The sequence below is a fragment of the Pagrus major genome, chromosome 21, assembly GCF_040436345.1.
Source record: "Pagrus major chromosome 21, Pma_NU_1.0".
NCBI classification, from domain to species: domain Eukaryota; kingdom Metazoa; phylum Chordata; class Actinopteri; order Spariformes; family Sparidae; genus Pagrus; species Pagrus major.
Genome location: NC_133235.1, coordinates 12,518,096 through 12,541,374, shown reverse-complemented (window position 1 = coordinate 12,541,374; position 23,279 = coordinate 12,518,096). Strand labels below are relative to the sequence as shown.

The 23,279-nt window shown below is 39.6% G+C and overlaps 3 protein-coding genes across 4 annotated transcripts; 2 read left to right on the top strand and 1 right to left on the bottom strand.

The window, feature by feature from the left end:
• Nucleotides 1–700: 700 nt before the first annotated feature.
• On the bottom strand, nucleotides 701–7,626 carry stk25b (serine/threonine kinase 25b). Of its 2 annotated transcripts, none has more exons than XM_073491878.1 (11): nucleotides 7,229–7,626; nucleotides 6,286–6,516; nucleotides 6,106–6,162; nucleotides 5,853–5,961; nucleotides 3,949–4,106; nucleotides 3,548–3,733; nucleotides 3,025–3,170; nucleotides 1,682–1,787; nucleotides 1,534–1,605; nucleotides 1,138–1,274; nucleotides 701–1,032 (listed from the first exon to the last, which is right to left on the bottom strand). In XM_073491878.1, exons 1-11 carry the CDS (start codon nucleotides 7,256–7,258, stop codon nucleotides 993–995), a joined length of 1,272 nt encoding a protein of 423 aa, XP_073347979.1. In that variant the 5' UTR covers nucleotides 7,259–7,626; the 3' UTR covers nucleotides 701–992. The 2 variants fall into 2 exon arrangements, with proteins under 2 accessions (XP_073347979.1, XP_073347980.1); XM_073491879.1 differs by having other exon boundaries at nucleotides 701–944.
• Nucleotides 7,627–9,523: 1,897 nt separating this feature from the next.
• Nucleotides 9,524–16,722, top strand: LOC141017318 (mitochondrial fission factor homolog A-like). The gene is made up of 7 exons (XM_073491986.1): nucleotides 9,524–9,665; nucleotides 10,400–10,621; nucleotides 10,743–10,921; nucleotides 12,277–12,368; nucleotides 12,518–12,688; nucleotides 13,554–13,629; nucleotides 14,918–16,722. Exons 2-7 carry the CDS (start codon nucleotides 10,405–10,407, stop codon nucleotides 15,047–15,049), a joined length of 867 nt encoding a protein of 288 aa, XP_073348087.1. The 5' UTR covers nucleotides 9,524–9,665; nucleotides 10,400–10,404; the 3' UTR covers nucleotides 15,050–16,722.
• Nucleotides 16,723–16,814: 92 nt separating this feature from the next.
• LOC141017317 (probable flap endonuclease 1 homolog) lies at nucleotides 16,815–23,159 on the top strand. Its single transcript, XM_073491985.1, has 11 exons — nucleotides 16,815–17,049; nucleotides 18,556–18,622; nucleotides 18,972–19,074; nucleotides 19,342–19,396; nucleotides 19,541–19,602; nucleotides 19,746–19,882; nucleotides 21,274–21,334; nucleotides 21,443–21,574; nucleotides 21,674–21,819; nucleotides 21,913–22,057; nucleotides 22,273–23,159. The coding sequence occupies exons 1-11, from the start codon at nucleotides 16,968–16,970 to the stop codon at nucleotides 22,324–22,326; spliced, it is 1,044 nt and encodes a 347-aa protein (XP_073348086.1). The 5' UTR covers nucleotides 16,815–16,967; the 3' UTR covers nucleotides 22,327–23,159.
• Nucleotides 23,160–23,279: the final 120 nt, after the last annotated feature.

Sequence of the window (23,279 nt, the reverse complement as noted above, 5' to 3'; positions counted from 1 at the left end):
AAAAGCGTTACATTTAAGTATCTGATACCTGTAGACACCAAAGTCTATTCAAGGTTAATCTCTATCCTTTCATACATTTTTGTCTAGTTACACCCCACTCTTAATTTAATGGTGGTGTAGAAGAGCCTGAAGCTTCTCCACACACACATCAGCAGGTGCTTCCTGCTCCCTTTGTGCTTCATCTCAGCGAGATTAATTGCCTCTGACAGACAAAACCAGTGTGAACCTGCCCTGACTAACAGGGCGTCAGTAATTACACTGTACGGAGAGGTTAATTACTCCAAACCCCAAGCTTACATTCTTCTTATAGAAAGAAGAAAATAGTAATTATCTATAGTTTTCTCAATCCCCAAAAGGAATTACACATAATTAGACTTGTCCAACTTCCATGAATGTCAACTATATAAACACTAAAGAATATTAACTCGAATTATTTATATAGTTAAACAGATTGACTTTACAGTATAATGTGCAGCCTCAGACAGAAGTGTAACTTAATGTAAATGTCTATGTGAGCATCAAACAGACAAAAAGGAAGATGTTAAAACAGTAACATGAGTCGGCTAGTATTCTGATGAAACATACCACTATAAGCCTGTTGTGGAAATGTACGACTGTAAGCCATCCATTTTTCATAACGGTGATGCTTCATTCCGTCTTGTGAGAAACAGAGTAACACCAAACACTAAAGACAGCGAGACATTTTCCATAGACTTTATTATAGTTTTTTTCTTCTCAATCTAACAGGTATACACAACGCTCTAAATGTCATGGCTTTTTTGTCTTAAATACTCTCCGCTCTTAAAGAAAAACTGTAAAAATATTTAATTATAACTAATTAAAAGATCTCTCAGGGGACTGGGGAGGGTGCAAAGATACGAGGGAAGTGGGGGTAGAGGGGGGGGTTGGTCTTCTGTGGTCCTTATCTGAGGCGTTGGGTGGGTCTGGGAGACAGAAAAGGGGGCAGAGTTAAGTTACATCCAGCTGGGGTTTCACCGCGAAGACGGGGTGGTGTTACCATTTAAAGAAAACCTGCAAGAACGACATGAAATCGATTAATTCAAATAAATAAATGAAAGTTTTCTGCTGCATAATGGACAACCCAGCTGACAGTTGTGACACTGGTCGATGTATCACCTGCACACTCTCTCCATCATGTGTGTGACGAGGCGGTCAGAGATGCCCGGACATGACTCCTCGGCCAGGTTGAAGGCGTTTTCCAGCTCCTCAATGGCTCCTACGCCCCCGCCGCTCGCCCGCCGCTTCTCCTTCAACTACAAAAATCAAATAGAAAGAATTTCGTTTGTTGTGCACCTGGAAGCTTCAGCCACACAATGTGAGCCTAATTTTGTCTGCACTGTTTACAGTTTATAACATTATAACATTATAACAAGCGGAGATGAATCAGCTTTTGTTAGTTCTTGTATTTATTGACAGAGTCACATGTTTTTATGTTCTTCTCTGTTCTTTATTCTACAATGAATAGTATTATTCAAAGTTAAAGTTTCCCCCTTCCCCAACAGCTGGACCTACCTCTCTGAAGATGGGTGTTACCAAAGCAGACAAGCATTGTGACTTGGGTTGCCTTTTCACTGAATCTCCTGACTGGTAGGAAGAAAAAAAAAGGTGTCAGACACAGAATCAAATCTTCTGTATAACCTGTGTGCTATGTGAGTCTTACCTCTGAATCTGTGTGTGTGTAGCCCTTCTGTAACTTGTTCATAGAGGTGGGTCTGACTGTGGGGAAGGTCCACATAGGACACGAGTCCACATCACCATCAGGATCCCTGTAGGAAAAATAAAACAAGAGGAGAGAAATGTATAAAATGTGATGGGCACCAGCTTGACCTGATTTCATATAATGATTCAATGGCCTAATTTTAGTACATTCAGGCAAAATGATTCTACTGAGGACAATTTATAATGCAGCCTAAATGGTGGGCAGCCAATTCTTCTAGTAAATCATCCATAAATCAGCCTGAAATTCTCTAATAGGTCAGCTTAGTATCAGTAATTTAAAGAGGTGCCACAGAATGTAGTTGATCCTCGTTCCATACAGACACCCCCTCATACACATACTGTTTGGCATGCATGTCAACCACAGATTCATTGCAAAATTGAATTGCAAAACACCTGCTATTAGAATGGAGCTTGGTTTGACAGTCTGTCCACTCTGCAGACCGCTGGGAGCAGAGGGTATTTTAACGTTAATAATTCATAAAAATTAAGCTGACCTACCTTTTAATAAAGAACCTTGTAAACAGTACTCTGCTCATAGTTAAAAGCTATTAAAATAGAAACAGTGGTTCCGCTCCACCACAGCCATGTAAGTAGTTTACAGCATGTAACCTACTTACATCGGGGGCAAGACCCACAAGAGGGTCAAGTTAATTTCCAGGGTTTGCAAGATGGTGGTAGAGAAAGAAATAAAATAACATATTTTAGACTGGGGAACAGTTTTTACATCACATTGCCTGTAACAGTGATATAATTTGCCTTAACATAGATTGTGTGTGTGCACATGCGTTCTGACTGGATGAAACACACAAAAAGACCCCTTTTTTTATTTCGGCACTTTTGGCCGAGTCCCAGTGCTAGGGGGTCATGGTTGTGAACCACTGGTTAACAGTAACGTTTAAGGACTGAAAAAGTGACAGATATACATTACCTGGAGACTCAATAAGTCAGTTGCATGTGTCAGGATATGACAACTCTGGCCAATGATTTATTTAATATTTAATATTTTAGGTATTTTAAGATTTTATTCAAACATTTGAAATCTTGATTGTTGTTTCATTGAAGACCATGGGCAAAAGATTCTTGCTTTAAGTGTTTTACAGAATAAATCCCCCTTTTTTTTTTACTGATTCGGAAAATTATCCAATCTGTGACTCAATAATGATAAGATCCAAACTGTGAATTTTATGATCTGTTGGACCCCGACTAATTTAACAAACTAGCTCTGAATAGATCCTTTGGAAAGTGTACAACTGAAGCGTATGAATGTGTGTTCTTGAGACTCACATATCTGAGTCGTCGGAGCTGGATTCCTCTCCGTGTCCCTCTGACTTCCAGCGGCGATAGCGGTCAATCAGCTCTGTCAGATAGGCCGTCTTCTTGGTGTAACGCGTGATGAACTTGTGCTTCAGGAGCTCTTTGGCTGTTGGCCTCTACAAACAAACAAAGAGATTAACATTCAGTGACGGCAGCATCGGAGGGGTCACACTGCTGGGATCAGTTGTCTAGTTATAAGACGCTAAAAGAAGCTTCAATAATGAGTCCACCGTTACATTACTTAGATTTAACAAGAATGTGACTTGGATTGAGTTTGAATATTTGAGAGAGCCCAGCACAAACGATAATTCCTATTCAGGACAAGGTATGCTAATCTAATCCCAAAAATATTTGGGAGAATAAATGCCCAAAGTCCATGCCAACCTGGAATTATCATTCAATTTTCTGATCTTATTTTGCCCAAAACAAGCACGTCTGATCCCATGTTAGTTCTGCTGCTATGCTTGCAGATGCATGCAGGTGTCTTACTTACAAAACGAGGGTCTTTATTTAGACAAGCCTCCACAAACTCTTTGAAGGGCTTGCTGTAAGGTCCCTCAAGTGTGGGTGGAGTGTTTTTCGGGATGAGAAAAAGGACCCTCATGGGGTGAAGGTCCGAGTTGGGAGGTTCCCCCTTAGCCAGCTCGATGGCAGTGATTCCCAGGGACCAGATATCAGCCTGAGAGGGGGAGAGTGCAATGTGTAAGTAAGTTGTGTTCACTTTACATACAGAATGAAAATTTCATCTGTCTACTTATCAGTGCTTCCATGTAAAAATAGTACATTTCACCCAAAAGTGAAAAAAACCCAAAACAAAACACACTCAAATCAATCTAAAGACATAATTCACTCAAAGCAGTAACACCGTGTCGCTTGTCCAGGCCACAGACTCACCTTAAAGTCATAGGCTGACTGTTTGATAACCTCTGGAGCCATCCAGAAAGGTGTGCCAACAAATGTGTTCCTCTTTATCTGGGTATCTGTCAGCTGTCCTGCCACTCCGAAATCTGCCAGCTTCACGTCGCCCTGCTCTGACAAGAGCACGTTGGCAGCTAGGAGAGAGAAACAGACAGAGAAAGACAGCTCAAGCACAAGAACAAGCAATACAAGTACAATAAAACTGCTTATAGCGATCACATCTGCCTGAGCATTATGAATCCACTTGACCACGGCCGCTTTGACCACAGGTGGTCTCCCTGTGCGCATTAGTTTTCTGTCTCCATCACTACCAGCCATGACTGTTTCTCGTTGTTGAACTGGACTACATGCGGCAGGCTGAGGAACACCAAGTGTCACTGCTGCATCTCATTGGCTCATTTTTGAATGTCATACACTTCAAAAAGACTGCACTTTTCATTAGGAGAAAATGACTTTCTCTCTCCTGTCATGATTTCAATATGCGTACAGCTCCAGCCTTAGGTAGCAAGCCGGAAGCAGACAACTACCATAGTTTTTTTTTTACCCCCATGTTGTCATGTATGAAAGGACCCAAAATGAACACTGTAAGTCGACAATCTGATATCGCCATGTTGTTGTTCCAGGAACATCAAGGCAACTGACCCATCATGCTGTTGTGACTGTGTTACACCTTTCCATAACAGTGAACTAGTTAGCTAACTCAGGCTGGTCTCTTTCCCAGGGCATAGAATTTTGGCGTTTTGTCATGTCCCATAAGGCTTTCTGACAGGATTGCTTTGAGTGTTGCATACAGACGCTAAAGCGTACCTGAAAAAGCGTATGACAAAGCAGTGTCGGTATTCAATTACCTGGGATGAGAACGCGTGGCTAAGTACACATTATCGAAACATAATCACCAGTTAGCTACATGTTATCAGGGTAAGTTTAATATGCAACATAATTGTATACAATATATGTAGTAGGGGGTCCCTGCTCTGTATCTTTACTAGCTAAGGGGTCCTTGACCTGAAAAACATTGGAGACCCCGGCTATGAGCAAATTATTTAAACAGCATTTGTATAGGAATGACTCTGTTTTTTATCCATATAGCGGGTGGTCACTGTAACCATGATCACTATAAGTGGTTTTCACTGTAATACTAAAGACAATAAATCCCCTAACATGTCATCATGAATGTATGTGAAAGGTGGGTGAATCATTTTGAGATTATAATGAGAAAACAAAGTGGTGTAGCGCCTGATTTGAGCCAATCAAGTGTCAACTTTCTGAAATGCCACAACAATAATTATTTGAGATATTGTGCATAACAGAGGAATGGACATGAGACACTCTGTAGTCTCACCCCCAGTTTCATTGTGGGAATCACAAACAGCTTCAGACACCAGCAGATAAGTTGCAGTGCCTTCAGTTAGAACATAAGCTGACTTGACAGACAGGTTCTATGTAGATATGAACTGACTCCCAACTCAAGTAGCACAACACCAGCTGAAGATAAAAAAAAATGGCTTCACACATATATACATCTAACACCTGCATTATGTTGTGAGCTCACAGAAGATGTTCATAAATGTATGCAGCTCGGTAGCATATTTCAGTGTGTGGACTTATTCTGTGAAGCATCTGGTTGAGACTGGATTTACATGTTGTACCTCAGCAGCTCCCTCATCTCTGCTCAACATTCAGAGTCTTACTCAGTGAAGTATTTACTTGCTGATAGGAAGCTTGAATCAAAGCAAGTTAATGGATAATGTCTCTACTCAAAAAGCATACTGGTGCGAACTGGCTCTGAGATATGATCTGGCTTTGTACGCAAACAGACCGTAATATGACGTGAAATAGAGGGACTTCATTCTTCACTGCACGAAGATGCTGCTTATTACCTTTGATATCTCTGTGGATCTTCCTTTCAGAGTGCAGATACTCCAGCCCCTTCAGTATTTCCCTCAGTATTGTAGCAATGTAAGTTTCTTCAAGAGGCCCTGGACGTAGCTAAGGAGAGGAAAGGAGATGAGTAAATAAATCAGAAAAATGTGGAAGCTGGGAGAGAGTTTTGCTTCTCAAGTATAAAAAACGGCCACTTTGCAAGATTTGTATAAAACTTTGTAAGCTGTATAAAAATATAAATCTTCTTACCAGATCCAGAGCAGATCCTCCACCTAAATACTCCATGATAATCCACAGCTTGGTCCCCTGAGAGGAAAACAATACTTGATGAAGCACATATGATGTTTTGAGTTTAAACTTTAAAAATACTGCTTTGTTGAAGAAACAATCTGTGCATGTATTGTTTCATTACTTGTGTTATTGTCTTACCTTCAGGTATGATCCATAATACTTGGTAACAAAAGGGCTATCACACTGGCTCAGCACTGTGATCTCCTGTTGAATGTCTTCAATCTCATCCTCCGCCTCCTCCAGGTCTATAATTTTAATCGCCACCACCTCCTTTGTGCGGTTGTTGATGCCTTTGTAGACCTCTCCGAAGGAACCTTTTCCAATCCGCTCCTGCTTGGTGAAGTACTCCTCGGGGTCCAACCGAGTGTTCTGGTCCAATGACAGCAAAGAAATTATTGAGAGTAAGTCGTGATGACTGTGCTAAGAGGCTTATTTGTGTGTGTTACTTTCAAACCACCTGAACAGAAGTTGTTTCACATTTGGATGCTCTTTTATAAAGGTTAATTAGACGTGACAGCAGTTGTTACATCCATCTGTTTGCCTAAAAAATACTGCTTTCATGCACTGCTCACATATTAAAAGAATATGAATGGTTAACCTTTTTTATCTGTGTCCATCATATCCATTCAGTCACATCCCATATAATTACCTAGACTCTTCATCGAACTTTGTGCCAGGATGTAATTCAAGATGCATGACACTTGAAAGTTCAGTGGTTTTCTCTTTTCATTACAGCAGGAAATGAGTGATGATTTGACTGAGTAGGAGGCACATAAAGAAGTCATTACATTTATTTTATGGTAACATCTACAACTCTACAACAGTGTAGACTTTTAGAATATTGCCATACAATGTATTTAAATTGTTGTCAGTTTGTTGACTGCAATGTTTCCCCTGATGCTGACAATGACAAAGAGATGAAAAATAAATTGTTTCATATATCTGTATATAGTAAGTTGTATCAATTGCATTGATGGCTGAGACCCCCACCCACCTATTCATGGAAAGCCTGACAGTCATGGGGGTTCGCCTTGGTCAAGAAGAAGGGAGGTGACAGTTAGTGAAAAGAGGATTTCTGTACCTGGTTTTGCATGTTTTGAAGGTGTGCCATCCCCTCTGTAGGCTGGACGGGACAGGGACGGCCACAGCCCTCTCTTTCCGAAGTTATCAAAGGGTCCTTTCGCGTTTTTCCTCCCCACTTAGCTGTCTAGGAAGCTAGCTAGGTCGCTAGCCAACTAGATAAACACCCAATCTGCTGCTGGCTTTAACGGGGCTGTCACTCCGCGCACTGTTTTCGGCCTCCAAGTCCAACGGAGGACCGAAGAGCCCGGCGAGACAACGAGCTACTGACCGAGAGACTCCATTTATGTCGGCGGTGATGAACAAGAAGAAAAAATGCTCCTTCCGCGTATTAATATTTAATTCATTTCAAGGAACGTTTAGCCTGTTGTTCATTTGAAGCTTGAGGAGGACAAAATAATGGCCCAGACGGAAGACGCATGCGCATTAGTTTTAAAGCGTGCGGAATTGTGGGAGTTGTATTTCTGAGCTCTGTTGAGCTTTTCCGTTGAGGCACCATGAATGTAGGCTATGTGAGGTCGGCTACCTGAAAACCTGTTAGATGTGGAAGCTGCCACAGTTCATGACCGAAATATACGTTATAAATACAAGAATGTGAATGTTTCTGAACAAATGTTTGTTTGATTAACTCAAACCAACACATGCCCAGGGCCTCCATGCCACTAGGGGGCCCAGATAGAGGGAAAACATCATCAACTACCTATTTATAATGTTTTAACACATATTTTGAAATATTATAAAAACATAACAATCTAAAAAAAAATCTGTGATCTGAAACTTAATTTCAATGTTTATATATTTATTTATTGATTGATTTTTTTTCATTGAAGCTGTTCTATAGTACAGTAAACACTGTTATAGAGGGTTTGGTCAGGAGCCCATGTCTCTCCTCCCCCCACTCATGCAATAAAAGAGAAAAGAAATATTCTGGTATCCCTGCTGACTTTATCCGGTCAGGACAGAGAACGCCCTAAAGAGGTGGTCCTGTCTGCTCCTGAACCCACAGAGAGCAGGTTCCCCATGTCAAAATATGTGTGTCTATGGAGCGTTACAGTCTGCCTACTGTAATCTGTCCGTTTATCCAGCCCTCTACAAGGTGTCCTTAATTTTTGTTTAATCGATTTATAGCAGTCACTGGCAGACCCAAGATAAGATAAGATAAGCCTTTTTATCCCTAGAGGGAAAATCAGGTGTTGCAGGAGTACAAGGACAGCAATAAGTACGGATGAATAGAGAAAGTAAAAAATAGATAATTTAAAGTATATAAAAATAAAAATCTGAATAAAAATGGAAATATAAACTATATAAGAGCAGTTTAACTCAAAAAAGAGCAAGACAAGAGTAACATAGTGGCATGTGTTCATAACATCAAAGTCAACAATGCAGACAATATGTAAACAGTGCACACCAGAATAATATTCTGGCCATATAATAATCTTATTAGTCATGATACTTAGGGTTGTCTGTATATAATAGAAATATAATGGTGTATATAATGTAGCTCAGTAAAACAGCAAATATATAATTTATAGTACACCTAAGGCCAAGTTATATTTCAGCAGCGGCTATTTGTTGGATTTTTGACCAGTTACTGGCCTGGCAGGTTATTGGATCCAATATTCAGTATTTTTCTGATTATTTGAATTTGTGTTTTTTGTTTGTTTGTTATTTTTGAAATAACAAATTCATTTAAAAATGTGATCTGATGCAGCATGTAATCCCTAAAGTAACTAGTAACTAAAGTTACCAAATAAATGCAGTGGGGTAGAAGGTACAATATTTTCCTCCAAAATGTAGTCAAGCATCCAGTAAGTAGCAGAAAGTGGAAATACGCAAGTACAAGTACCTCAAAATTGTACTTAAGTACATTACTTGAGTGTTATATTGGGTAAAAGATGATGTCATAATAAATAGGTAATTTTGACCTTTATTTTCCACTACTTCTAACTGTTCCTTATCAAATTGTTTTAATATGTATGTGTGTATTTCAGAAAAATAATGCAAACATTTGCTATCTGCAAGAAATATTGACATTTTCCACTAAATTATGAAAGATCAATTGAATTACAGCTGGAAAAGGCCAAATCACCCCTATGTTAATGCAAATCATATCTAAATAGCCTCTTAGTATTACCTCGTCTGGATTAAACTAATTACATAAAAACATTTATGTGAACCAACTAATTTGAGCGAGATAATGCTGTGCGCTCGTTTTCCAACCTGGCTGCCGCCGGCTGCTGCGGCTCGGTTGGGCTGACGGTGTAGCTCATAAGCTCCGCCCCAGCGGGAACGCGGGGATTGTTACTAGCGGAACAGACACACACACTAGCTTGAAGCGGTGAGTCTCTCTGTCGTCTGCCCGGTTAATGCTGCGTTATCACACAGCGGACAACATTTATACACATGACGTTTTAAACTCCGGTGCTGAAACCATTACGGTAAGTGACCATGGAAGCTAAAGCTAATTGTAGCATTTGATATCTTGGTTAGCCCGCCTGTTATGGCAGCGGTTGTCATGGCTCTGCTGAGCTAACGACTTGTGATAAAGATAACACGAGCTAACGCTGTCAGACCTGATATACTCGTAAAATTAGCTCGATAGGAGCAACGTACTGGCTAGACATGGCGTCTCGTGTGGCTTTTCATTGAGTGACATTGAAGCCATGTGTCAACAACAGCTACACCTCATGTCGACGTTACGTAATTTTATGCAACACAACGTGAAATGTTTCTTCTTATGTATTATTTATTAGCTTCGGCTGTTACACCCCCTTCCCTCCACCTTGTGGTCGGGCTTATTTGGGTTACTCTACGGGACGTGCCCTTATACAGGGGGCCAGGCAGCATGTTTTGGGCACTACTCTAAGCCACTGAGCCAATTAGCAAGTGCTGAATTCAACATATTTGTCATGTTAAATTAGTTAGGCGTAATAATACGGCTGTCAATCAGAAAACTAGGATGGCGTTGCAGACAGGCTTACTGTCATTCAATTGAGGGTGATGGCAGACTTCCAGGGTTCACAGACAGGAGCCTTGAGGGATTATTGACACCGACTGTGCCCTCACTAAAGTATACTTTAAAAGTCTACCTTCTAACTTGCACACTTGTCTTTCCTTTTATCTGGCGACTATTTATAAGTGTTTTTCCATTTCCTTCTATTTGTGTCTTCAGGCTGGATGAGTGGTCCAACCTTCACCTCCCCCTCTGCAGAGGTGGCCGAGATGAACCGCATCCATTATGAGCTGGAGTACACAGAGGGTATCAGCCAGCGCATGCGGATCCCTGAGACCCTCATGGTGGCCCCAGAGAAGCAAACGGGGGCTCTGCCATTTCAGCAATCCCTGCCCATTCACACAGCTATGATGCAGGTGCCAGAGAGGATTGTCGTTGCAGGTGAGGACAGCAGACAAGGTTGCGGTTAAAGGATGTATGGCAAAAACATACACTAAACTACCTACTACTAATAGCAACCGCCATTGATTTATCTGTCCCTCTCTCTTCACTTCCTCCACAGGTGACGATGGGGACCCTCTGTTTTCCCGTCCCCGAGACTTGGACCTAATCCAGTCCGTCCCTCCTGTGGACCTCCTGAACATGAAGGCCCCTCCCCGTGTCCTCACCCTTTCAGAACAGCCACTGGACTCCCTCGAAACTGATCAAACTGCCTCATCACAAAGCAATCCCAGCCAGGCGGTAAGGGTCAAAGCAAGGCTTTCATACTATGCCCTTTTTAGTTTTCCTTAAAATGAAGTCAATTTCCTCAATTTACTGAACTTAACACTGATTCAAATATTTGTATTTATATAATATTATACTGGTACACTATCTTGTGCATTATAAAAAGATAGAAAGGTAGCAGCCTGGGGTTAAACACGAAGATCCACAATCATACTTACAAGATCAATAATTGGTTACAGCTGTTAGTTTTTTGACAAAAATGATGAAAATATTGTCGATGCTGTTGCAGTAATGATATGTGTATTAATTAGATTAGTCAGAGGCAGGTTGAAGGATGAAAAATTAAAATATTAAATTCTTTGGTGGGAGTTTTGATTAAATCATTCCCAAATTTGTCTTTTCATAAGTACTACAGATGTATTTGTAAACAAGATGGTCAATTCTTCATATCTTCTAGTTTAGTTGTTAAGTGCTATAATAGTGTGTGCCTTCTTTCCCTGTTGATGCTAAAGTGTGGTTACTTTTCAGTTCTTGACCTTTTGTCTTCATGGTACATCAACTAAGACCACAATTACCTGCTGCAAACGCAGGGGATTGTTGTTACAAGAGCAGATAGTGTTACACACATCTTCGTTCTCACCTACAATTAGACTCCTTCCTTTGGATATTGAAGCTGCTGGAGCTTGAAACAAGGAAGAAAGTCTTCAGGGTGATACAATGAGACATTGCCTGGAGAAGAAACGAAAGCCATGACTTAGTTTACCTACCTTTATGGTAGTTTTTAAAATTGTTGGTTGTAGTAGGGTAGCCTACTATTGGATATTGCTCTTGCTTGTCATGTAATGTGTGAAATGTAAAGAAGGAACATTTGGCGGATGTAATTTGGTAGAAGGAAAATAATTCCTACATGAAACTGCTCACAACAAGTCTGTGGATTATCTTGAGTAACCAGGTCAAGGCTTTTGGAAAGAGACATTGCTGTTGAGTTTTTCAAATGCCTTCTAGTGTATTCCAGAGATGGCAGACATCTGTTTGGCCGATATGTCCAAAACTCACCAACTAATACCAAAACAATCTAGATGGATAAATAGATTAGATTAGATTAGATTCAACTTTATTGTCATTGTGGATAGTACAAGTACAGAGACAACGAAATGCAGTTAGCGTCTAACCAGAAGTGCAAAACGCAGTAAAGTGCATAGTATGTACAGTATAAATAGTGCAGCAGACAGATATTACAATATGTACAGTATATAATAGCACAAATAGTACTAAAAAAAATATATTCGATATAGGAGAAATAAGGGTTATTTGACAGGGAGTGAAAAATAACAAATAAGGTTTTAACCTGTAACTGTTAATGTTCATAGGCGCACTTTCAGGCTCGGTCTCGACGGGAACGCAGTGCGAGTGAGAACATTTCAGGCCGCTACAGCAGCCAGATCGTCAGAGGTGACGTAAGGTAAGCATACATTCATAGTTGATAAATCTGTTTCAACACTGCTTTTCACAGACTTTCTATTCTGAATTTGCAAATCTCATTCTTATCTTGCTATTGGTTTGTTAAAATCTTATTTCTTTACTGTTTCTCCCCATTCACCTCTCTGCCAGTGTAACCCCTTCCCCTTCTGCCCCCCCAGTCCGCTTGTGTCCCCCTCTCTGTTCCCCTGAGGATGCAAACATCAACCTATTCACAGCTGCAGGCTTCTTGTCTTATATCCAGTCAACAACACGCCGGGCGTACCAGCAGGTTCTCGAAGTGCTGGACGACAACCACCGCAGGTGATTTCTTTGTTTCTGGATTTCTCGGCTGCTGCATTCACAAAGTTTCTCAGAACAGACAGGTGGAATTCATTAAATTGGGACACAGCATTGTAACCTTTTAAAAAAGTTCCTTCCTTAGTTGAAGAACTGTAATGGAGGAGGAAATTATGGCATGTAGGAGTTTCTGGAATAAGGGAGAAAGCAGCTGTAAGATGTCAAAACAGGATTAAAGAATTTTGATGAATTGCATGAGGTAGAAAAGTGATGCAAAAAAGAAAATTGTGTTGGGATGATGTTTATTTATTTCTCATTGAAAGAATGAACATTATTAGACAATTAATGCTGCTTCACAGTCTCAACTTATATAATTCTCCCTTTAATCCATGTGAGGTACCTGAAGTTGTCACTGTCTTTAATGGGCAACTTTAGACTTAGACTTAGTGCCTGTGCAGCGGCCAAAGGATACTAAAAGACGCACTCATTCCTGCCACAGCCTGTACACCCTGCTGCCGCCTGGCAAGAGGTACAGAAGTATTTGCTGCTGTACCACCAGACTACAAAGCAGCTTCTTTTCTCAGGCTGTGAAACTTATGTATTCATCCTCCACACTTCACCAGAAATAATAGTTTTTGACTTGATTATCATTAATTCATCCATTTATGTAATTCTGTTTTTATGAGTAGCATAAAGGAACTACAACTATCATTTTTGTTGTACAATCCTGATTATATAATGATAAAGAAATTGAATCTGGCTCTCAATGTCCGCATTATGTCTTCAGTGGAAAAGCATGTTGGAAAAAGTTCTGTGCTAAATACTTTTGTAATTGTACTGGATGTCACTGTTATCATTATTCTAAATGGAGATATGTTCATCTCCACAGGACACATCTGGACATGGCCCTGGATATGAACCCTGATGAGTCTGGCTTAGTGGACGCCTCCTCACTACGACGACAGGTAACATGTCTCACTCTTCTAAATGACTCCTATTTTTAGGTTTGTAGTTTACAACTGTTAGGGTACAGTGAGGACATGCTGACAAGCTGATGTATCCCATTTCAGGCTGCTTACAAATTATGCTGGCAGAGCAGCACACAGCCAGTGATAAGTAATAACTGGCATTTTTAGATTCTGTATACAAACAAAATACACAAAACAAACAAACAAATGCATTAAAAATACAAAAACTGATAACATCCTGGGCAAAAGATTTTCTTTAAAATTAACAGTATTGGTTAACCTTTGTTGCTGTAGTTGTGTTTTTTTATTTTGCATTATTTCAAAACAGATAATGCCGCCAAATTCTTTATCTCTGTTGTTGTTTTTGATTTAGTAGCTGTAGTTCTGCTCTTGACATTGTCTTGCACACTTCAAACTTAAGAGGTAGACACTACAGGAAAATACGGTAAAGGTTTTAATTAATTGATATCAGCATGAAACTTCCCCAGGTGATAACTTCCACAACACAAACCTAAACATTGGAAAGGCCAGGTTAAAAATCCTTGTTTCATTTTGGTGACACATTAAGTCATTTTTTTTACATAGGGAATGTTGGATATCACTCTATAATCAATCCATAGATCATACTGTCAACAGCCATTTAAAAAAAGAAGAAAAAAAAGAAATCAATCTTCGCCATGTTTTTTTGGAATAAAATGTTATATGAATCAAGCTATGAATGATATATGAACAAACCCCTCTGTAAAAACCTTCAGAATATAGATAGAAATAAGGACGGTTTGGTGTATGTGATTGCTACTTAAGTGCAGATTTATGGCAAGATTGTGAGGACAAAGCTTATTTAAGTCCTTTTAGATATATGTACTGTATTCCATACATTTTTAAAAATGCAAATATGGTGAATGCTGAACTAAAAGATATCATCATGAAACGTCCCCAGTTGATAACTTACATTCAAGTTCTCTTTTATTCAATGTTTAAACATGCAAATAAGGCTATGTAATTAAATGTGCACTAGTTTGCATAGAGGTCCAGGACACAAGTCTGAACTAAAATCTGTGTTTTGGGCATTTTCTCTCCACTATTCTGGAAGAAAAACATGTAGTGTAAGCAAAAAAAAAGACAAATGATGTTTTAGCATGTACTGACTCCCCTTAAATTGAAAAATCAGAAAATGGTAATTCTGTTTGTAAACTTCTGTAAATCTTACCCAGGCCCAGCAATGTAGTGTTCTCATCTTTTTTTAAAGTGGTGAAAAGATGTGTTTGTGTTTGTGGTCCTTCAGATTGTGAAGCTGAACCGGCGTCTGCAGCTGCTGGAGGAAGAAAACAAAGAACGCTCCAAGCGAGAGGTGATCCTGTACTCTGCTACTGTGGCTTTCTGGCTTATTAACACCTGGATCTGGTTCCGTCGCTAAGATGAGACAAGACTGAGTCTCCCGAAACACTGGAAGCTGAAGCAATTCCTTGTTAAAGGTGCAACCATTAACTTCCCAAGCCTTTACTCCATCTAAAGGCAACCAAGGGGAACTAAACATTACTTGCAAATGTCTACCACGATTCTCTATGGTTTTTATAGCAAATTATATTGGAATTTCACTTAAAATTTCTAGGCTTAGCACCGTCAAGACAAGACCCAAGACAGAAAACATAACCAATGTTTACAAAACTGATGATATAGCTGTGTTTTATACAGACCTGATGTTACTAAATTTCACATTGGCTAGTGTTTATACCTTTACACCTGACTACAAACTGGATCTGCTATGCTAAAGTTAGCATATGTCATGTTCAAAGATTAACAAATGTATTTCATTCCTGGGTAAACTGTCAAACGATTAGCAGGACAAAGCACAATAACGCTACAGCTAGATGTGTGCAAATTGCTAGCAACTGCTTTGATGTGCTGAGCTGCAGCAACAACATATTCTCTATTGAGCCAAAATGAGCTTGGACACAAGCTGCTGACCAACAGATACAGTGTCAACTCTGTCAGTGTCGAAGTTTGACTTTAAAGCTTTCTCCACCTTTCAAATTCTGCACTGATGTTTCCTTGAGTTTTGGAGATGCTCAGTGTGACAGAATATGGTGGCTAATTTAAAGCAACAAAGGAGTGTCTGGCATTAATCAGCATTTGTTTCTGCAAAAAGCTAGGAAAATATTACTGATTGCACTTTTGAGCTTGATAAATCCTTTGCACAGCTACAACAGATGTTACAGTGATGCTTACCATCGTTCATCTTAATGAGAGTAAAGTAAAACTGTAAAAGAGACTTTTATAGCTTCAGGAGAAGAATGATTAGAGGGGAAACAAGGATTTACTTAAGCGACAAATGTTTTGGGAGCCCATCCCAGAGCTGGATCTATTGTTACAGGACCAAGCCTCAGACCTGACTTGTGTTGTCTGTCAAAAACTACCATTCTTAAAGTGTCAAAGTGAGACGACTAAATCTAGAGATGCCATAACATTTGCCCTGAATGTCCTTTGAGTTCTGCGTTACCCAAAACATTTGTGTACAGTACTTGAATAGCCTGTTGTTGAAATGCTGTAGTTTGTCCCTAATGTTTGTTTTTTACCTCTTTGACGGTCACTTGCCTATAGATTCTGTTATAAGCTTTATCAAGTGACGACAGAAATAATAAGGGTTGGGTACTAGGGGTATTTTCTGTGAAGTGATCATATTTTCTCATCCTACTGATACAGTTTGAGGTGGTTTTTCAACAGAATTTGACCGCTCATGGTTTTCCACTGTTACCTACAAGACTACAAGCATGGACTAAGTGGTTTTATTCATCATACAGTGTGATTTAAATATAATAGCTACTATCTGTATGATCATGTGTAATAGATGGATATGTATATGAAATATGTGTCATTATTTTACAATAATGAGATGAGTTCATGGAGGTGTATTTATCACACATATTGAAGAAGCATCAACAAAATGTTGTTTTTGTCTGTTAAGCGCTCTACCTATGACTTTTGAGTTTGAGTTTTAAGTTAATATTTTACTTTCTTTGTAATATATGAATACATTCATTGTCTGTTAATATTTTTGCTGTAATAAATGATGGATGTGGATTTTCTCCAGTCATGTCTCTGTGCAATGCTGACCCCTACTGCCCCATTAGCTCATGTGCAACTGCAACACCAGGAAGATGTTCAAGGGAATTTAACTGGACATCGTCGTAGAGAGGGATCCTTCAAGTGAAACGTGCTGTCAAAGAAATCCTCCACAAACGGCAATTAACGTGATCTGGAACAAATCTAACCTGAACTGTATTTTCTCGTCTTCTTTTGCAAGTACTCAGAAAGCCAGTGGTGCTGACAGCACAATGGGGATCACTAAACTGGCAGATCTGATCCGGTCAGATGCTCCTGGTGCTATTTCTCATAAGGATATCAGTGACTACACCGGTAATATACCTGATTTTGCACCAGTCTATCTGTTTTATAGGTTGGTACAGTTATGATCGTCTTGTTGATGTTAAACGTCGATTGCTAATCGCTAACGTTAGCATACAGCCACCTGACTACTAGCTATGTTAGCTAACTTAACTTTGACAACATCACACTACACTAATGTGTTTAATCACTCTGCTTTACCTGAATGAAGGTATATAAATATTAACTACCAGTAAGTAGCTACTAAAATAAAAAGTGATGGAGAGTTACTACACTTATTCTGTATTAGGATACAGTTTTGAAGTAGTTACTTGTAACATTACTTGAGTATTTCCAGTTCTTGCTATTTTGTGTGATCTTAGCTACACTTGTTCACCAGCTAGTATTACATTTTGAGGGAAACACTAAGGTTACTAATGCAAGATTTTCCATACTTTAAACGAGAATAACTAACACCCTGTAGGTGCCAGCTAGTTTTTTTTTTGTGTCACATCAGGGGAGGAGTCAGGTGGGTGGCAGGTCAGCAGAGTAGTAAAATCAGCTGTTCTTCACCTGTTGATGATTGAATGAACTGAGAGGGTGAGGGGGGAAGGTCCTACTTTGCTGACCGCTAAAGTACACTGTTTTTGGATGTTTTTAGGTTTTGTGAGGATGTTTCACTGCCTGTGTTTTAGCCTTAATAAATATGTGATTCGGCATTCCTCTGGAGCTTAGTTTTTATTATACAGAAGCGTGCCGGCAAGTAAAGTGTTTCCCTCGCTTAGCCTCTCGGCGACCACTATTGTTCCATCCATAGTCGCCTAACACACCCTATGAAGTAACTACAGTCCTAGTTAAAATTGACTCCACCTTCATCAGCTACAAGTTACAACTTCAAATGCATCTTACATACATCAGTAATAATATTCCAGTATTACCTATAACTATGAAATTGAAAAGTGCCACTCTACTACTACTTTTACTCTGGTAATGGATCTGAATACAAGTCTAAAACTGATCAAACTCAATAAAGAAATGTTCACCTTGCACTGTTGGCTACATTAACCAAAAAAAAAATGTAAGTACACTTTATGTTAACTGGTCAATCTTACTCTCTTTACTGTTAGTAGTGTCTTTAATGGAGATAAACAAAGACACAAAGCCCAAGGCATCACCAGTCAAGCTCCATGTAATAAAGATCATATTAATTTTATGTCGCTATGAAAATAGGTTTGCATAACTGACAGCTGTCAGAAACATTTTACGAACAAGTTATTTTGAAGTCAGCACTTTGCAGTGACAATCAAACTCCTGCCATGTAAATGTACGGTAACATTGTTTAATAAAATAAAATAAAATTCAACTGAAATATAGGAATATATTATTACAAAGGAGAACTTTTATAAATAGTATTTTTAAATACTGTATTTGAGTGAATGTAGTCTGTTAAATTTGGATAAAAGTGGTGTGTTAGATGAGCCAATTATGACTTCATGGTCACTCTATTATGTCCTGCTGCTGCTGTGTTCCACTGCACAGGAAAAGTAATCGCACTGGATACCTCTATTGTCGTGAACCAGTTCCGTGCAGCGACGCCTTCACTGAGGTGAGCTCCTTGTTGACGTTGACCCATTCTGTCTCGTTAAAGTGGAGAAAAAGTATTGTTTTTCCACATGTGCTTTTTTTTTCTCCAAAAACAAATTACTAACATTGATTCCCATTTCCAACCCAGTACAGTGAATGTAAGTTGCGGCAGTCCAATATTATTAGCCCTATTACTGCTTTAGTTGTTTGTTCGTTGACTTAATTTGTACTTTCTGAGGCTGCACTGTTGTATTGGACTGCTTTCTGTTGTACAACATTTCTAATACTTAAACAAATCATTTGGCTATGAACTAAAATATTAGAAACACCTTATAAAAACACTGCAACACAACACCAATTTTTCTCTGTAGCCCTCTGACAGGTCTCTTCTTTCGCACACTCACCTTCCTGGAGCATGACATAAAGCCAGTCTTTGTGTTGGACGGAAAGCCTCCCAAGGAAAAGACAGCTGTTGTAAGTGACACCTTTGAGTCCATATCCTTTGACTTGACTTGATACTGAACACATCCGCCTGGTGTGTGTAAGACAGTCATGGGTCAGAGACCGGTGCTCAAAATGGTGGTAGAACCCTGGTCCCCTAACATATTTCGACTGATAAAAACATTTAAACCGAAAAGTGAATTTTATGTACCAGGGCGATATGAGAGAGACAGCACACATGTATAGTGTTACACAGACAACTGCCACCCTTGCTGATCAAAGCTCTTGTTTTTCCTGCAGCTTGAGAAGCGAGCTGAGGCAGCTGGTTGGAGCTCCCCCAAGCGCACAGGCAAAGGTACATCTTCACAGACTGATAACCAAGACCAGAGTTTTTTGAAGCTTTACTATCTGTAGAGTGCATTACACTCTTGGTAGATATTCATTGGGAATATTATTTGAATGTTAAGACTGAATTTTGACTCTTTTGTGCTCCGTACAGCATCATCCCAGACTGAAGATTGTCACCAGCTACTGAAGTTTATGGGTGTACCTGTCATCAAGGTATGACCTATTCAACATAGAGAATATATATAGTATATGTACGGTCATGATTATGTTTCTCTCACTGTCCCTTACCTTCCTTCCCTCACTTTATGCATTTTCATTTTTATCTCTCTCTCTCCCCCTCTTGTCTTGTGCTCTAGGCTCCAGGGGACGCTGAGGCACTGTGTTCCCAGCTGGTGAGAGAGGGGACTGTGGACGCTGTGGCATCAGAGGACATGGACACACTGCCGTTTGGAGCAAATATTCTCATTCGCCAGCTGAATGCCAGTAAAGATGGGTAAGAACTGTGCAATTCATGTCATGCTTAAATAATTTGTACCTGAGTTTTTATTTTCTTTCTTATCTTTTAAACTATTTCTTAGTATTATTTTAAATTCATGCTGGAAATTTTCCAAAGTGTTCCACAGATATTTATGTTCCTCAATGCCTGCTCTACTTTACGAGTAGCTGTGGTTCCCCCTGATGTCAGCGTACAATGAATAACTTTCAGAAACTTGAGGCATGCTTTAGAGAGGTTATTCGTCACAGTAAGCAGCATGCCCAGATGTAATGTCGCTAAAGTTAAACTAGTCTTGCACTGCAGTGCAGTTATGGTCTTTTCTGTTATGTTGTTTGTATGTTTTCTTCAAGTACTCTTCAGAACCTTAGACATTAGTGAACAACACTGGTTTCATGACCCACAATTTACCAGTTTATGTCCTCTATACATGTATTTATGTGTAATTGATAATGTCAAAGTATAGGGGGTTGTGACATGAGGTGGTCTTATCATCTGCACTGATACTTTTGCATTGACATCACCTGAGGCTGTGAGTCAGACATCATCCTGTCAGCTGGTGGCTTGCCAGGCAATAATGAACAGCAGCAGCAAACTGGGCCAAGCTGACAAGAGTATTTTAAGCCACAGTAACTCTCAAAAGAAGACGAACTAGGTTCTTCTACTTTATCTAGCAGGTCACAGCAGTGACCTAACAGACAAAAATGAACTGTATATGGTCCATTAGCAGACGCGCTAAGCCGGAAATCACCTTGAATGGCAGTTAGACCAGTAGATGAGCCCCACAGTGTTCTCTAACATATCATGGAGTGTGGTCAAACACGAGAAACACACCAAAGATGCTTTTTCATGTTCATGTTGTGCTGTGACTTAAAATCTTTCCATCTGTTTGCTGCTTCTGATATCTGCCTGACAAACCACAACCGGGCTGATAGAATTTTGATGATGAAACTTGTAGCGTCAACTAATGCTCATGTATCGATGCCTTTACATGTCAGTTGTTTTCACAATTAATCATTTAGTCTATAAAATCTAGACAAAATTTGAAAAATGTTCATCACAATTTCCCAGTAATCAAATTGACGTTTCAAATTGCTTGTTTTGTCCAACAAACCGTTCAAAACCCAAAGACTCCTCATTTACCATCATAAATGACAAAGAAAAGCAAGAACTCTGTACATTAAGGCACCAGCAAATGACATTTAGTTAAAAAATGACTGAAATGATTAAGTGATTATCAAAATAGTTAGCAATTAATTTTCTTTCGGTTAACTAATTGACATAGAGATTAATCATTGCAGCTCTAATTTCCATCTGTCACTTTAATTAATTGAGGGTCTTGGAGGTTTCTAAACTAATCCAATTTTGATCTGTGCTTTTCTTCTTCACAGTGAGGTTGTGGAATTTTCTTTGCCCAAGCTGTTAGAGAAACTGCAGATTAGTCACCAGGAGGTAAAACTTTCATTAATATGTCTTTGAAAGCATAGAATATCATAATTCGTAATACCATTTTATGGAAGGTACTCAAACTTTCCTTCTTTTGCAATTGTCTTCCCCTAGTTTGTTGACCTATGTATTTTGTTGGGCTGTGACTACTGTGACAAGATAGCCGGTTTGGGACCAAAGAGAGCTCTGAAACTGATCCAGACGCATCGGACTATCGAGAACGTGATTTTAAACGTCAACAGAAAGGTACAAGATGTACAAACAGTGATCTTTGTTTTTCTTTCTGTACATTGCTTGACAAAAAATGTACGAACAAATAAGACACAAGTATCTGCTGCCCTTCAGACACATCCTGTGCCACTTTTGTGGAAGTACAAAGAAGCGCGGAAGATTTTCTTGGATGCACCACAAACTGTCGCCCCTGAACTCACCTGGGATGAGCCAGATGAAGAATCTTTGGTTGGGTTCCTCTGTCACATGAAACACGTTAAGTACGTACTTGTGGCTGTGTTTTTATTCAGCATTTATTCCACATGCTTCTTTCAGAAACAGTCGTGAGTGTATTCATGCTGGTGTGTTTTTAGGGAGGACAGGATCCGTCATCGAATGGAAAGGTTCCGTCAGACGCGGGAAAGTAGGCGGGAGGAGAGGGAAAAGGAGAGGGCAGCAGGACATAGCAGGCAGACTCGTATGGAGGACTTCTTCAGAGTTACCAGAAAGAGGGTTCATGTGAGTTAAATTGATTCGGACCTTGATTAGTTGGATACAAAACTGTAGTGATTAGATGAAATTAAAGAATTTTAAAACCACCTTTAAAATGGTCAGATCTGTCATGATTTCTACTGCAGTCAACCATCAGTCATCACAATAATTATTCATTTTCTGTAATTCCAAATGTGGTGTGTTGGTCTGTCTGAACAGTTGTTCTCTCTCTCTTCCTCCAGCCCGTGGAAACTGCGAACTCTTTAAGCAGCAAGACAAAGAGACCAAAGTCATAATAGGGCCGCCACCAGCTGCCACTTGCTGCCTCGACCATCAAAGTTGGGAAGATGTTGATTTCATCCCTGTCTGCCCGTCTAGACATCCCCAGCAAAATTATGAACAAAACACAGACAGACAATTCTGTGATCCTGACCTTAAATTTCTGGCATGATTTTGTTTTAACAAACCATCATGCTTTAAATTCCTGTTCATGAGCAAGTCTGGCATCTTCAGATTTTATTTTATTTTCTGTAACACTCATAATTAACAGATTTGAACAGATCTAGAGGACTTCTCTTTTCCAAGTGCCTTCTAATCACCTTCTAATCAATCATGTAATTAGAAGAGACGAAGATGGACATCTTTCAGGACATCTTTCAGGACATCACGTCTTTGCCTCTACATGGGAGCTCTACCCCCACTGACAATCCAATAATCTGATCTTGTCTTAACAGCAGTGTCCGCAACAATTCACTGAGCAGCTCTTCAGCGTGTCCAGCAGTTTCCTGCAGAGCCACCAAGAAAAGCAGCGCAGGCGGTGGACGACTATGAAAGAGAACAGTGTGATCACTGTCAGGGTGGCCTTCCCCCAAGCCAGAACTGGAGACAGGGAATGTCTCATCACTAGATATTCAATGAGCACCTGCTGTGTAAAGGGTGCCAAGGCAGGGACCAAAGACTTGAATATTAAAACATGTGCTAAAAGAGAAAGTGAGATGTTAATATCCACATAAAGACATTTTTTGTATTATTTTGAAAACACTTGTAAATAGATGACACAATATGTTTTATATTGATATTATTTGTAACACTGAAGGTCCTTTATACATTAAAATAATGTGTCAGTTCATTTCTTTTGTGTGATGTTTTGTTAAGGCAAGTGTGATCGGTGTCAAACATGTTTTCATAGCACCATTTTTCAACAGTTATTTCTGAAACATTTCCAGTTTAAAGTGTTGATTTTCATCAC